Source organism: Neodiprion virginianus, chromosome 1 (genome assembly GCF_021901495.1).
Source record: "Neodiprion virginianus isolate iyNeoVirg1 chromosome 1, iyNeoVirg1.1, whole genome shotgun sequence".
Taxonomy (NCBI): Eukaryota; Metazoa; Arthropoda; class Insecta; order Hymenoptera; family Diprionidae; genus Neodiprion; species Neodiprion virginianus.
Window position 1 is genome coordinate 32,551,066 of NC_060877.1, and position 17,059 is coordinate 32,568,124.

Below are 17,059 nucleotides of genomic sequence, written 5' to 3' on the forward strand. Positions count from 1 at the left end.
GTTCGCCCATTCAACGGACTTGTTGGAGAAAAAAATTAGAAGATAAAAATATACGCATAAACTCAAACAACTCGAGGAACATTTTCGAAACTTTTTGCGATGATGAACGTTGTAACTACACAAGGCACAATTTTGATAACTCAAGCTGGATATGAAACAATTTTCCTTTGCTATGCGGCTGCTGAGCTTCGGACAATTTGTTCTACCAGCTAAGACGTTAATGTTTTTGTTTTTTTGTAAACAAGAAGCCAAGGAAGACCTCCGTCATGGGGAAACCGATGGCTTTCTTTGTACTCGTGGTTTATCTATAATTTGAGTAGTCGGATGCTTTGGTCAGGTACTGCGGATTTCCTCGCGGGATTCTGGGTCCGGTAACCGTGTGGCTTTTATGGAAAATTGGTCGTTCGTGAGCGATAAAAGTGAATCACGCATCCTTTGCCGATCTTGCGGGGCAATTTCACGTAACTGTATATAATCGCCCAACATGTTTATACGCACCGTAATTTCGTTTTACCTACGTCAATTTGCCATGTTCTCCGCGTTCGGTGGCCTTTCATGTGGCCTCGGAAGAGACGAAGAATCGAATAAACTAGGGGGAATTACTTGATGTATTTTGTGACCTTAGCGGAAAGCGATGAGCGGTAATATCAGTGGAAGATCGTTTCGCTATCGTAGAAAATGGTAGATTCCGGAGGAAAGAATTATCGTCGAGGCGAGAATTAGTTATTACGTGATAATGAAGTTCGGATGAAAATATCTCGGTAATAGCCTTTTACGACGCTTTTACTGCTCCGTTTTTAGGCCGTGTAAGCTCGAGGTCTGGCATGTGAAGGTCTGTTAAGGATAACGAATCGCGAGGCCGAACCGAGCATCAAATATTGACCCGAAATTACCCAATAAGTGGTATTTGGAGGTAAGAAAACTAGAAGAAAAAGAAGAAATAACAGAACGCTTTTCTTCGTGGACCCCGGCGCTGGATTGGGAGTAAATATTGATACTGAAAATGCGGTTTTTCGAATGGCCATCGCCACGTTATTGTCTTAATTTTTTACTCCGTTGCCGACCCGCGAGACCATACGTTCCGAGTGGAATGCTGCGCGTCGATGTAAAATTAATTAAAGCCTAGCTGGAGTCGTACGAAGTTATCCAGAGATTGGTGTGCCGAAAATTTAAGGTATAACTTTTTGGGTTAAACCCTAAAGCGCCTCTCCGAATTCTTTCTCTGGATTTTGCAAAGGCATTCTTCACGGCCTTGACGAGCTTCCCAGAGTTCTGCCCGCCAGACATAAAATGCGTCGACCCTTATTAATAGCTGAATAAAAGCTCTCGTATGTTTTATAACTTATTTCTTTTATTATTTTTTTATAAGCGGACGTACTCTCTACGAAATTACCTGTCACGCGTTAAATTCTTACCGGTAATATTTAGTGGGTCTCATTATACTTGCTTCCTCCGAGTTTAAACGCCAACGTTCCCTAATTGTTCCTTCAGTTTTTCCGTTCCTCCAGAGTTCTGAGACTAAGTTGATAAAATTATGGACAAAGTTTAACAGAACAGAATCTTGAAAAAAGGCAGGCATTTACCGGACCTCATGATTTAGATTCAACGTTGATATTGTTTCGGCTGTTTCAATTACGGTTCATGCATATTCTCACGGCGGTAGATTGCACTCCACTCATATTTTTAATACGTGTCTAACGCGTTTCGGATAGCTGTAAGATACACAGGGAGATAAGCCAACCAGGGCGTGTTTACGAGTGTGCGCGTGTGTGTTATTTTTTCTTTTTTTACTTCTGTATAAATATTTGTGCACTAGTTTACGATATTGCGAAGGTGCATTCACAATCGCTCTACCTAAGTACAGAATAAATGTATAGGGCTGACATACGGGGTCTAAGAAACGAAGACAATGAACAATTCATTGATGGAAGTGAAATTTTGTCAGAGAAATATAAATGCGAACGGTTATTTGGACTTCGGTCAAAACTGAAGCGGTTGTTTGGCTGTTATACGCGTCAGTTTACTTTTCTCCGTAACTAAATCTGGTATAAATTCAGGATGATTGAGAGACTCAATGTTGTTGCATTCGAACAACCCGGAAACAGGAAACGTTGGTTTTGACAGCCGCTGGCAAGTAGTAAGAGCTGTTGCACGGATCATGGAGCTTGGGGTTAGAGATGAGAGAAACGGAGCGTGATGATGAATCGGTGGTATAAAACGATATCGCGAACCAGCATGCAGGAAAAATTGCTGAATTTGTTTTTCGCCCTGTTATATATTATGGATTGATGAACCGTGAATAATACTTGGTACATAATTTGGCTCGAATAGTATTATCCCGTCCTGCAACAAAAAATGTGTTTCACATCCGCATCTTCTCTTCACTGTACTGATGCATGGACTGTGTTTGGTTTAAAATTATGTAAGAAAAATGATGTGATAAACGAAATGACAGAATTATTACCCGTCAATCGACGTTGCGATTCCGCACGCGAGATTTGAGATTCTGAACCAATTCGACGTTACTTGATTAAAAAAAGTACGAACGTCGGATCACAGCTACTGAAACGATCATTTTCGTTCAACCTCAACACAGTATAACCGTAGCTTTTTATTGCTCCCGAAAAAATGTCACAGTAATTTTACATTTTATTACGCCGATCGACAACCAAAATTATTGAAAAATACCCCATCCGAATTTTCATTTCAAATTATGTGGTGTTGCCGCACAGTTATTCGATGACATTTGTGTTTCGTTGTGAACGAAAAGTCCGCGAATACTCGTGAAGAGAAAATGTAATTCTTTTTCTCGTCTAACAGGTAAATAAACTGATATTATAATAAGTTACATTCACGGATAGTAGTACAATTCAAAGGTGGCGAAACAACATATTGTTTTTAACAGCTGTAGATGTTGGCGGGTGATGAAAAAATTTCATGCATAAAATGACAGCTCGTACTTTTCGCGATAACGGTTGCCCGAATTCTCTTTTCATTGGGTGTTTAGGTATTAACTTTGTTCAAAAATATACGAGGTAAAATTTTCGGGGTTGCGTTGCGCAAGGAAATGAATTTACATATAGAACGCAAAAATTTTCACGTTTTCTACCAAGATGTTGCTGCCCGAGGAGCTCAGCTTTCATATTCTTCACATCACAAGCGCGAAGCGCCGGTGAAAGTAAACTTGCGGCCGGAAATTTGATGGGTACCACGCAAACTTGATTAAAGTTTAGGAATTGGAGTCACCGCCTATTATGCTCTTGACGTCAAAGACGAACTCAGCCCCTGTTTCGGTAATTCAATGCGCGGCGTATGTGATGCGAGAGATTTAATTCACGCAACTGATGTTCCAACGCATCGGTTACTTACTTATTCGCATTTTGAGTTCGCACGCAATTTCAATTACAACTCCAGACTCCCTTGCGCTGAATTTAAATGATCCGGAATAACTTGAAGCGCGACTTTCACATCGTTAAAAAGTGTTTCAATTACATGAGCGATTTCAAAAGTGAATAACTCGATGATTCTAATGCTTCTGTCAAGCAAATTTCAGAGGAGCAATGAACCTTTTTGTACCACGAGTACAAAGAGCGCGGTTTATTCTTCTCGTCCAACTTTTACTCCCAAGCACGGTGATTACCTATTTTTCTTTTGGTCGTCGCGCCGTAGCAAAAGAACGGCAAAAATATCAGAGCGGTGATATAGGCTAAGAATTGAGATAATTTTCGGCAACAATGCAGTCGCACCCACAATGCCGAGGGTGACGAGCAATCTTGTCCTCGACAATACCATTTATATTCTGGCTTCTAACCTCGATGCTTTTAGAGTATGATTGGGTCCGCATTTTTATCTTATTTTTGTTCGGTGTACTCGGGACCCGAAGCACAAGGTTCAAAGCATTTTCTCCGACATCGTGCAAACGTAGGAACGCAACAATGCTTGGCTAGATATTATTCATCTCGACGGTTATTTCGAATCTATATCGATACCGGGATGACAGATTTTCATCAATAGGGCGTACCGATCGGTTTGAATCTCCTCGTGTCGAGCGACTCTGACACCGTTGGTAGTGAGAATTAAATTTCTCGCCGTTTCATCGATCCGCAAGTGATTCCGGTTTCTACCTCGGGTGAACAATTTTCTTTGTGGGTATTTCATACAACAACGGCTCTTATCGGAGGACGAGATGCAATCGGAGAGAATATTATATACACGTCGTCAATACTGCGACAGAGACAGGGATTGAAATAAAGTTTATACCGTGATAGAAAGAAGAAAAATAGAGTACGTATAAAACGCGCGTAACTCCTCGGCCCCAGCTGCGGTGGGTAGAAGAATTATTCATAAGTATATTATTTTTGTTACTCGCATTTTATTAGAGATGAAAAAATGATAAAGCCTAATGTATCTTCTTCTCGACATCGGTTACGCGGCACGGTTTTCACCCGGCTTCGTAGGAACTTGAAAATGGCATCATTTTTTAAACTATATTTTCTTTTATTCCACCTTCTTTTATGTCCGTGAGCGTGAAAATGAAAAACACTCGAAGCGCAAAGGTCAGCCTGCAAACTCTTACCGAGCTGCTTAAAGCTTGGCAATTGATTTCACTCCAATCCAATTACAATTGAAACGCCACACAGCCTACAGATATCGCCGAGGCGAGTAAACAAGCTCTTAAAACGCGCAGAAGGCGATCCTGTCAGAGCCAGTTATTCATTGTCAACCCCAATTTTGTCTCCCATTGAATTAACGTTTAAATTATTAAAATTTATACCCTTGCAAACTTTCTCGCGCCATGCAGCGATGCTCAGACTTTTCTTGGTCTCATTTCCGAAACCGCCGGGTCAAATACCTTTTCCGCAAAGGCATTCGGCTGGATTTTTTCGAATTATTTAACTTTGTACTTCACGAAGGTATTTATATTCTCATATTTTTTCGTTTTTTACATTTGTCAAATAATTGAATCCTGCAATGAATATTTACAAACGCTTTGTCGTTGATGGGGACTCGCTTCCTAGAATCTCATTGTTCGAAATTTTCTCATGCATAAATGTATATAATTTATATGATAAATTTTGGGAATGAAGAATGATTAAGGGGGAGTCAAATTCACCCGAAAATTCCGGCAGGCACATCTCGAGTGTCTCAATGTGCCATTGCAGATTGCGGAGGGGGGTGTCAACTCGATTCATTTTATGGTTAGCTCGGATCGCGTGACAATTACAGCAAGTGCGTATGAAATTTCAAAAGCTTCACAGTATAATTGATGCTTCACACCTCAAGCTCTCGGAAAAGCGAGTTTACTTTTAGATATTTTACCTACTTCTGACGCAAAATTTCGAGACCACTTCTTACAGTCGGGTGTAACTTTTCAAAGTTTACACGAAGGGAAAGGATTATTTGAGTCAAGTGATATTCGTTTGATTCAACTAAGTGCGACGAACGCGATATACTTACTTAATTCAACGAAATACTTTTGTTGGTCAAACAAGATCTAGTCTAATCAACTGAACATTTTCTTAGGCATATAGATTTTGAGTTGAGAAAAATAAATATTTACGAAAAATATATTTTCGTTATCGGAGCGGAAGTTTGTCGGACATAACGACACAATCTTCCTTTTTCACGGTGATGAAAAGTATCACGAAAGAACTGTTTTTCCGGCTTGTTTTTTTTTCGATCAACAAGATGAGTCCTGCGGTGTTACGCTAATGGTCCAGATTCCGGTACAACTTCTGATACCGGATGTTCGTTTGCCGCTTTTCTCATTAGGGATTCTCAATCACCGACCGGCCTGATAAATCACAGCGGCATCGACTAGTCCGTTTGATTCAGGCCGAGCAGGTATAAATACGGCTGATCAAGACCGGATACCTAGAACAAATAATTCCCGGAGTCTGTATCGCGCATCCTCACGAATAAGTCAATCTGATCGAAACCGTTTTTGGGAACTCTTTTTTCTCGAGCTGGCAAGGTATCAAACGATTTTGAGAGCATTGCGGAGATCTCGGCATTTTCGAAAGCTTTTAACAAATGACATGCGGGTATTTCGTGGGTGGTTAACCCCTCGCGTCTTGCCTATGGCTCATTCAAGGTGTTCGGTGAACCCAGCAAGCGAGCTTTTCACTCGCGGCAAAACATATCTTTGGGTAAGTATTCTGCAAAAATGAGAATAATGAAAAGCCGCTCTTTGTGTTTTTTATTTTTTTTATTCTTGAGACGTTTGAAAAATGACTGGTTACTCGAACCGAAGCTCTTCAGAATCAGGCACAGAAAAAGCGACTGAGCTGTGAGTGGCATTATCTTTCATTTGTTGTATCAAGTTTCTCCTGTCTTTGTAGACGAAATAGTACGGAATATGCCAAAGACGGGGACTATCCAGTTAATAGAAATTCAATGCAGGTTCAGAGTTACAATAGGCACTCAGTGGAAATTGTACCAGTTTCTGATTTGAACTTGAAAGAAAAAGATACGTTTCAATATATCGGGCACTTTTATACGTTTGAACCGTGTGACGATGAAGTTTTAATATCCCAGAACGGCTTGCTCAAATATTTGACGACCGGTTATATTATAACATATCTAACTAGCCACCAGCCAGCATCTCGATTGAGAAACACACAAAAATTTTATGGGTCCCTCGCCAATTTCGTACAATTATACAACTCGGAGATGTTTATGGGTCCAAGGATACTTGAAACCCATGCGGCTAGTAACTCGGGTGAAATCAGCTGTTGGAATTTTACGATTACATTGGTAATTGCTGGTCTTTATTTATTTCGGCAATATACGAGTGATTGAATCAAAAATCTGCTTCGTTCGTTCGTTCGTTCGTTTATTTTCGCAGTGTTTATTTCACCTTGGAGTAAAAATTTACCACGTGGGAAGCCCTCGTTTCGTTCGATCTTCGACGCGTTCATTTGCTACACCGCTCGACTCACATATCCATCATTAATCTGAAACTTATCGCAGTTACATTTAATTTGATTCTGAGCCGCGGTGACAGACCCTTAAATATTAACTGTCAATTTGCACAGGTTATCTTCAACGACCTTTATGAAATATTGTCACACTTGTAAAATCTTTTCGAAAAATATGCCACCCTCAAAACTTTTCTCGGATCACTTTAGTCCTTTAGAAAAGTAGCAATCCTTTCGGCATAATAATCCTCACGTACTTTTTATGCAGAAACATGTCACAACCGGCGGATTAAAAGTTATAATATCGTAATTTATATTCTCGCTTACCATATGCTCGAAATGATGAAAAAAAATCGCGCTTGTTGGAGGTGAAGATTTGAAAGCTCAAGAGGATTAACGAACACGGGAATAAGCGCTACTTCTCGAATCGTTGCTGATAATATATCTTAAGAAGTTCGACTGTGTTTCTTTCGGCATAGTTACCATTTCGCTACGGTATTTTCACAACTCGAGTCAATTCTTATGAGCTATAAGCTAACCGCATTATTTTATAACAAGTGTCAGAATATACTCTTCCCGGGATTCTATTTTGATGCACTGTATATTCCCAAGGCAGAAGTTTTACCCTGAAAAAAAATTTTTGCCTCGTAGTCACAGTTGTAGAATTGATGTGAATTCATATCGAGTTTGTTGTCAGGCGACCAGCGACGAAAATATTTAGCATAATTGATAGGATGTCGAATTTTCGAAGATTCGCATGTTACCAGCTCGAAAGAGTCTTACGAACGGCATCAGCTGAACGCTTATACGAATGTCGAAAAGTGGTAATCGATTTACCGAAAAAAATGTTTTCCACGTGGCGGCAAAATCTTAGTCTTTGATAAAAGCACTCGCGTCGTTAGGTTCGAGATATTAGAAGACGGCGCGCAAAGAAACATTCATAAAAATTTATGAAAATGGGGCCATTAGCGGCAATATTACTGGCAATCGGTGCCGTTAAATCTGTGAGTAAATGACGCGATAAGTATATTAACAAAGTGCACCATTTTTTCTCGTTATTCTGTAAATCGTAATACACAGCGTTTCTTCTCACCGTTCTTTGTTATTAGCGGCACTGAAAGGAACTGGAACTTTCAATCTCAACGATAACGACAAATTGTTTCCCGCCTGTCGCATTCTCAGTGAACAAAACCTCGGCTGACAAGCGTCGGAGCTTGACTTCAGGAAATTTTGGAGCTGGTGCTGCGAAATCTTGAAAGACATTTTCATCAGCTCTCCGTTTTTCGGAACTTTATACTTACGGCTGAATGGCATTCGTGAGTTAGAAGGACGGTGAAGTCGTCGGAAACGTTTATTGTTTTCGATATATCGTTCGTTGCGAGAGGTGAAGAGAAAAATATTACGAAGTAATTTCTCATCGGATGTAATCGGAGCCGTTCTCTCATCGTCAGCTTCAATCCTGCAGTTTTCAATTGATTCCGTACACGATGCGAGCTGGTATTGTTTTCAGAAGTAATTGATTTCTTGAAAGTTTCCTTCCTACAATGGGGCTTTTTTATAAAAAGCACTGCGGCAAATCGATTCGGAAGAGACTGCTTTAGACGTGGCCGTAAATATCACAAAGTCAAACCATTTATATCTGGATTTAGAGCTTTTTTCGAGATTGACGGTTCGGGATATATACATCGTTTGCTAAATCAGCTCAGGACCGTTTGTTCTTGCAAAAAAAAGTGCGAGACCGGAGATTTTCTTGGGAGTCTCGAGGTCTACATACATGCAGCTTTTCAGTTTGAACCTTGCATTTTTTTTTTTTTCTGTTTTTATTTTATCTTCATACACATACCTGTAATCTATATAACCTTTGAGGAAAAAGGACCATATCTGCGATTTAACAGACCTTCCAGCCTTCGCGTATATTGCCAAGATTACAAAGGTTAATATCCAAGCGAATTTCAGGCCATGCGTACAAAGATCAAGTCTGGTGTAACAGATTGCGTCATAAAAGGAGGGTTTCATTTTATCCACGCGCATGTAGTTCAGCTCTTTGGCTGCAGTCATGTGTATAACCGTAACCGTTTTACCAACACGCCGCTAATCGCGATTGCCACATTGTTGTTAATGGCGGTAGAACAATATTAATAAACCTAGTTAACGGCCCATACCGCGACCCACTGAATCATCGAATTGCCCGTGAAATGCGGTTTCCTTTCCTCGGCGGGAAATTCAAGTCTACGGGCTTCAAGGGTTTTCTGGTAACTACGAGTATATTTCTCGATTTTGCACTAATCGCATCACCCTCGTTAATTCGTAATGCGATTAGAAAGACAATCAACGAGGTCATAAAAAGAACTGGAGATCCTCCGAAGGAAATGAATAAAAAATTGAATAAAATTCAGTTTGCCAAAACGATACCTCCACCCTTTTCTTCAATCAGCCGCTCAAAGTTCCACTAATTGATAATTATCGCACTCGAAAGAATTGGTCCTCGCAAAGGATCGGCTGAACACCGCTCGTTAGTGGCGTAAAAGAAATTCGCCCAGCACGCCATGAAAGCTTGCAATCTGACGGCTCAAGTGCAACCTAGTACATGTAAGCTTCGCTCTTGAAGATCGTTTGGCAAATTACCTCAGCCACTTGAGGAACGTTTTCATTGCTGATTAAATTATACTTGCAAGCCCTGCTTGCACCCGTGGTACTGCTGCACATTTTGCAATATCCTGAGCGCAAATTCAGAGCGCTTTCGAGTCGGTGGAACGAACTTGAAGCCCGGGAATTGGGGTGTGAATTTCTTCTAGGGCTCACTTTCAGCGTAACGTGCCTAATTTTCCGGATTTTTCGCAAATTCACGGCTGAATACATCTCGTATATTTGCGAGGCTGTTTTCGACGTGAGGCGAAAACGTGTCGTTATAAATAGTTCAATATATGGCGAGATTAGGCGTAATTTTAGCGTCCGACGAGGGACGTTCGCCGTGACGTTGAATGGAACAATCTCTGATTCTGCAGGGAAAGCATTGAATACGGTTTCATCAAAGCCAACGGATTCGGAATTGAGCTGGAGACGAATATCGTGACAAAAGTCTACGCCCCCTATTATCATAGCACGTTGATTACGATTCAACACCGTCGATGTCTGAGAGAATGTATGAAATGATTGAGCAAACGCTATAATAATGCAGGCTTCACCCGATGGTTTCGAAATTTTTTGCACAGTCAGTCGGATTCACTCAAGATCACGCCTTTGAGATTCACGACTTGAAGAGCTTCGGAGATTAGGAAAATAATTCATCGTAGTGTGATAAATATTCTCTACCGAATTTTGCAGCAGCAGAGTTTACAGAGCTTGGAAAGGAAGCAAATTTTTGTATTGACGGTGGCGCGCGACTATAATATTTTTCAAACAAAAAATTAGCCCATGTACGCCGCACGTGATATGTTATCTATATACGGGCCGGAAATTTACCCGAGCTTTAATCAACTCAACCTCATTTCTAGCGACCCAGATTTACGCGTTGCGTTTTCGCTGGAGAGAAAAAATTCGATGGTTCGTGGCACCCCGATTTACAGCTACGCTCCTGGTACGTCAAAAGTGAGATAATGTTTGCTCGGCAGTCCGTTATGACCGGCTAATGGGATCAGGCTTTTTAATCTATTGAGAATCGACGCTTCGCGCAACGCCTGTTTATTAATAAACCATCGTCAACCATCGACGCGCCGTATTTGCGGATAACCATTTATTCCGTATTTCGACGATGATTTCCTGAAACTCCCTGAATATACAAACTACCTGCTGACGAAACGCTGCCGATCAGTTTTGATAATTGATTAATTATACTCACTGACCGGCTTGCCAGTCTTGATAATAGGATAAATAATTGCTCGCTGGCCTGCAAAATTTATGGCTTTAGTAATAAAAACCACGACGACAACGCGTCTGCATTTTAATATATCTATCAGGCAATTCCTAGTGAGACTGAGTGAAACCGAATTCATTATATACTAGATTTTTAACTATTTTGACGTAATAATTTACGTCTAGGCGTTTGTCACGGTTATACGATTCCAGTGTTTTCTAGTTTTGTATGATTATTCGACAAATACTCGATGTACAACAATCTCGTGACGAAAAGGAAATAATTGTACAATAACAGAAAAATCTGAGTACTACGAAATTAAGCACGAGCTTTCGAGTTCGCCCGCATAAAGGAGGCGTTATTCATACACGTGATAAAAATACGTAACGTAACGGCACGAAGAGTAAAAATAAATAAAAATTGCATGAGAATTGGTCGTCTTTTTATGCCAAGCATAAAAACGTTACAATACGTTTGGTTATTTTGCGGTAAGGTTAGCGTGCTTCCCGTCGTACTTTTTACGCGAAACTTTACTTAATTCTCGTTCATTTTATTCTGAAAGCGTGCAAAACTAACTCGAAGTGATATTGATCGCTGATTCGCCGCATGGCTTGTATCACGTTAGGCACAGCACGTTTCACTGCCGAGACCTCTTAATAAAATCTTTACAGCCAGTGGTACGAAGAATCTAATCTTCGCCTCGCTGTTAATCAACTCAGATTTTGCTCTCATCAGAAAGAAACCGAGGAATCCGCTGCCGTATCTTCACCCGGTTGAATTGTGCGACGTTGAGCTTATGTCAGAGCGATCATTCCTGATGCACCAATCTCGATTTTCATACCAGGAAGGCCATCGCATTTCCCGATAAAAATTAATCATCCATATATCGTAGATACGGAGAATAAAATCTCAGGGCTAATATCGTGTCGCTAATAATTTGTGCCAGTTACGTTATTAACAGGTGTGTAGCAACATTATTTTTTCAAGATGTTCCATTTTTTCTCTCACACTTTTTTAAAATTAATTTTTCTCATCCTTCGCCGAGGTATGAATTAGGCTCGATCCACGATTCTTCCATATCCCTCGATTAAGACACACATCAAGTCTAGAGAATTTTTCGCTTCGCCACGATTACGTTATTTGCACGATTGAACAAAAGCGATATATCTTCGTCGGTGTCCCGTAACGAATCATGAAAGATATTCTGCCTGAGCGAATGCCAGGATATCGGGAGTACGCGATAAATCTATGAAATCGAGAAAGGTGGGAATAAAATATGATTCTTATAACGCGTGACGTCTTATCATTACGCTGGGACAAATAGGATCCAATTAATGTCGGGGAAGATAGCGGAGGTGGGATACGAAAGAAAGAAATCACACGACACGCTGGCTATTTTCACATCTGTGTATCTTTATATTATGAGTACGTGTCTCGGAAGCCAAATACCCAAACAGAAGCTTGCTTATTTTATATAAATCTTTTTCTTATGCTTGCTAAACCTACACTGAGAAAAATTTAATTTCTTATAGTAACTAGAAGAGTTCAGTGAAACAGGTATCGTTAAAAAAAACTGTTTGAATATTGTTGGAATTACAAAAAATGAGATACACGTAACCATTTTCCGCTATTGTCGATCCTTTTTTAGTAATTGCAACGCAAAATTAGTTTGTTCGGTTTACTCTACTTGTTGTTGAACAAGCATTAAATTTTCGCAACAGTCACAAGAAAATATAGTAACAGTGATCGTAATGAGAAAGAATAGTAACAGCTACAAAACTAAGTTTCATTTTGTACATAGAACTGTATTTTTTGATTGTGGTAAAAACTGAAAATAGTTAAAGACCGAGCGGTAATCGGAACGAAAAATTTCTCTCAGTGTATACAATATTTTGCGGGGTATTGTTCAGCCTATCAGTACAACTTGAGTTTCAATTAATTTAGTTTTTTCGAAACTTTGTTCGTGATTCTCATAAATCACAATTGTTTGGTAAATAAAAAATATATGTATAATAATGATGACGATACCGATAATAAATTTATTTTCTCCCGTAAATCAAATATGTTAATTGTGAATTTATTACAGCAGGTCTGCTTCGCGATGTCAAATTCACTCGCGTTTATTCGCTATTGGACATGTTATAAGTGTCCAGAAATTTGAAAACTATGCAAATATTTAAATTATCACACTCTTATTTTTCATCGTGCTAATAATCAGTTTGAATATTCGAATTCGTTTGAATATTGAGCTTGGCGATAAATCGCAATGAGCTCATTCGTTAAATATATTGGATGGGTTATTTATTTCACTACGTAACTCAGGCGATCATTTAAAATTCACGGCCGTTATTGCAAATCGTTTGGTTTTTTATTTGCTGTAGATGCGCTAAAACGATTGAGCCATTTCGGAAGCGGGGCAGATCAGAACTGAAATCGTTTTCATTTGGCGCGAAGGGTTCTTCATTTTACTGCAGGAACAAAGAATTACAGACACGCCCTTAAAGTCTTATAGTACAACAGCGAGTTATTTCACGGAGTGTTGAACCGAATCTACGCCTGGTATATTATATATTCAAGATTAACGGCAACGGGTGAAAATTTAACCCACTAAGAGAAGATTTATGACCGAGAATTTCGATTCCTTTGGAAATTTGAATAAAATTGCGATTTTATGAACATGCGTTGTAAACCCGCGGCGTTTTTAGTAGACGAAAAGTAGCAAATTATGTTTGAGCGCATATATTAAGCCATCGGCTGGATTTTAGATTCTCCGCACACATGATGCGTGACACTTGAGCCAAGTGCAAAAAATAAGTATCAGTAAATTAAAGCACAATTCTTATGGACAGCCAATAGAGGCAAATGGGCAATGCGAGTGTCGCGTAAGCTGCAAGGAAAAAGTAAACTGCTTGGATTTTGGAAAGTTGATACAAAGTCGACAGTTCCCAAAATTGACGCTCCGGCTGCGGTAATGGAGGTTCTACCTTATTTGCAGGGGCTTAAGTGCCTACAGCAGCAGCTGAGATTTTCCATGCCCGTCACATCGCTGACTCTCTTTGACGTTGTTTCGATACCGACTGCCTGAGAACAACGAATGATTGTTTGCAAGAAATATGCTCTAGAAATCCAGTATAACTTTTTAATATTTTTAGCGCGAAGTTCTATCTATAAAATTAAGGAATCAAATTGATAAAGAAAAGCCTCCCCCCCCCACCAAGAAAAAGATGCTCGTTGCTCAATTTCGGGCAGCAGGAAAATATGCAAATTTTATTCCGCGTTTTCACCCCGACCTTGTTTTTCTATAATTAATAGTCGACCTGTCACTTTTGGTCATTTCCGTTTAGAAGGAGAATGTGAACGAATAAATAGAACGCTGCTCGAAGTTTTCCCCACAAAGCTTGCCTCTGATGCTTCCGCCGCGCGGATGCTTCGTTTCTGAACCGGCGACAGATTAATTATAACGATTACGGTCGAGCGAAGCAAGTTTCCTGCTCTCTGGTAGTCGTGAAACATGGAAACCAGCTACCGCTAACTATCCGAGTCTGAGTAAATCCTCTTAGTTTCAGAATGGACGGAGCGTGGTCGGCCGAGGAGGGAGGGCCGGATGAGGTCTGGGTATCTGGATCGAACAGGACCTACGATAATGAATCCATTTACGACGAATACGGTAACCCTTCTTACCAAGGATTATTACTTTCCAACTAAACGTCCCCGTGTCCATTGGTTCGGACGTTGATGAATTGCTCCGATTGTGTGTCGCATTCTGGTGAAACTCGATGAAAAACCTCTGCGCCTAAGCCACGATCAATCAATCGCCGTTTCGTATCTCTTCCCGTGGGAACTCTTCCGTTTCATCGAATCTTGTAACCGGTCGTCAGTTAAGAATGGAAAAATAACGTTGATAGTCCGAAGAGCTGCAGCCTTCAACCGTAAGAATTTATGGCGCAGAATTTATGGGGGATACGGGAAACGATCAGGAAAAAGCTGCAGTACGACGCGATTAACTGTGTCGAAATAATTTAAACGGCTTCTGGATACCGTCGAAGACAACGTAAACTGCCGGTTTGTATCCCTTGCGCGATGATTACAGTGACGTAAACTACCGAGTTGTAGCGACGTTAGATAGACAAACGAACTGCAAAAGCTCGATGAGCTCTGATTTTGTTTGTATTTTCAAACCGTGGAACAGAAGGAAGTTCTCAACTGGAATCATCCTTCCTTTAACGCAAAATTCGGTCCATCTCGATTCCCCAACGAAGTCGGGCTATTTTCTTTCACATAATACGGTGATTGGATGACGGTACGATTATGAAATTATTGCTTCGCACAGCTGCTTCCTCGTTTTCTTTCGTCTGGGGTAAATTTGACGCGGATGTTTTTCGTGCCGCGATTACTTCCGCACTGATCGTTTTGACCGACGTGCAATTAATACGTGAACTCGGAGCGAAGATTGCGGGATGACGAGACGATCGTATTCTCGTTTTATTACGTGTCCTTTTCAATTTCAGACGACCTTTACGACGTGCCAGCTGGTCTGATAGCTCTGCTGAGTATCTGCTACGGAAGTATTTCCATCTTGGCGGTCGTCGGAAATGCCTTGGTGATATGGATCGTCGCTACTTCCAGACGCATGCAGAGCGTCACTAATTGTTTCATCGCCAATCTCGCCCTGGCCGATATCGTTATTGGCCTCTTTGCTATTCCTTTTCAGGTGAGACAATAATCGTTCGTCTTAATTTTATGTGGCGAGAAAGAATCGGCCGGATTTTTCGAATCAAGAGTTGGAAGAAGAAAAAGAAACGTTATTCGTATCAGTGGTATTAAGTACGAATGAACAGACCCATCTTTAACTATAATGAAAATGAAAATAAACCCGAGCAATTTAATTTAACACAACTTGAGATATCAGCCAACTAAGAAAAGGTTCGTCATTAAAATGCTTTTGATCGCATCTTAATGTTGTTATTATCATTTTGCTCACTGTTCGGATCCTCACAGATCTTTCTGAAAAACATTCACTGTTACACCGTACTGACGAAAATCTATTTTCAGCAACTCCTGAACAGACTATGTGTATAAAAAAAATTCAGGTGATATCTGAAAATTCTCTATGGTGAACAACATGAGTCCGAAACATCAGAATCGTATCCAAAACACCAGAGCTCAATTATCATTAACGTTTCAATCATAAAATCTTTCCTCATAAATTGTTTACAACTTTTTGTTATAGCTCGCGTTGTTCAAGTTTCCTCAGATTCATTTTCGTCATGTAGAAGGAATATGGTTCAATTCACGTTCACCGTCATTCGTGGAAATAACATTGCTGGAAGTTTTTTAAACCGATTTTTTTTTTTTCCTACTTTTTAGTCAGACCGTCCGCCTGGTTTGTCCTTATTGCGTGACTGTCACCTTAAAGAGCTGATCCGAACCTTTTTGGCTTCACAGTTTCAGGCCGCTTTGCTGCAGAGATGGAACCTCCCATACTTTATGTGTGCGTTCTGTCCCTTCGTCCAGGTCCTCTCCGTCAACGTGTCGGTCTTCACCCTCACTGCAATCGCCGTCGACCGTCATCGAGCGATTCTCAAGCCATTGAGGTAAATTTGAACAAATTCAAAAACCTCTATCAAATGAAAAGGCTTTTGGCGTTGTAGATTGTCGCTCAGAGGAAAGCGGAAATTCACGTTCTTGTTCACCTGGAAAATAAAGTCATCAGTTTTTATTTTAGATATCTTCTCGTTGTTATAAAATCGTAAGAGTGTTATTTCCAATAATTGACAGGTGCACTTTTGCATGTATAAATTCCTCCGTTGGTGGCAAATTTTTTATCCGAAGATTACGTGAGAATCCATGGACCGTTTTAGGTGATACTTCGTCTGCTGATTTGAGTATTTAATTGGAATTTAACTTGGAACTATAATGTAAAATTTGAAGCAAAATCCTCCGGACCGCTCCTGAGTTATGTGTGAAACTGAAAGTCTCTTTGCTTGCTTCTATTTTCGGAAATGATGAGAGCAGCGAAAAGTTCTCGGACAACTCTTTCGGGAGACTCAATTTTACTCACTTGTTTTCTCGTCATTTTTTTTATGGGTATTCTTAATGTGTATAAAAAAATAAAACATGCGTAATGCAAAATCAATGGTGCATGGAACGAATGATATTGATAAATTTTTTTAAATTCATCCGAATGGTGGAAAAGCCGGAAAAAAATCAAGTCAGCGATTACAGTCAAGTTCCTATAAGGGCTGAAGTTTGTCTTCAAGTGCGATATAATATATTGTGCGAAGGA

The 17,059-nt window shown here is 40.2% G+C and overlaps 1 protein-coding gene across 2 annotated transcripts in view; it reads left to right on the top strand.

Annotated features, from left to right (window-relative positions):
* The window catches only part of LOC124310446 (RYamide receptor-like), a 53,902-nt gene that overhangs the window by 23,781 nt on the left and 13,062 nt on the right, over window positions 1-17,059 (top strand). For both annotated transcript variants that reach the window (XM_046774407.1, XM_046774408.1), the window contains exons 2-4: window positions 14,334-14,440; window positions 15,282-15,484; window positions 16,219-16,367. In XM_046774407.1, coding sequence (XP_046630363.1) covers window positions 14,334-14,440; window positions 15,282-15,484; window positions 16,219-16,367 — 459 coding nt within the window. The remainder of the gene's footprint in view (window positions 1-14,333; window positions 14,441-15,281; window positions 15,485-16,218; window positions 16,368-17,059) is intronic.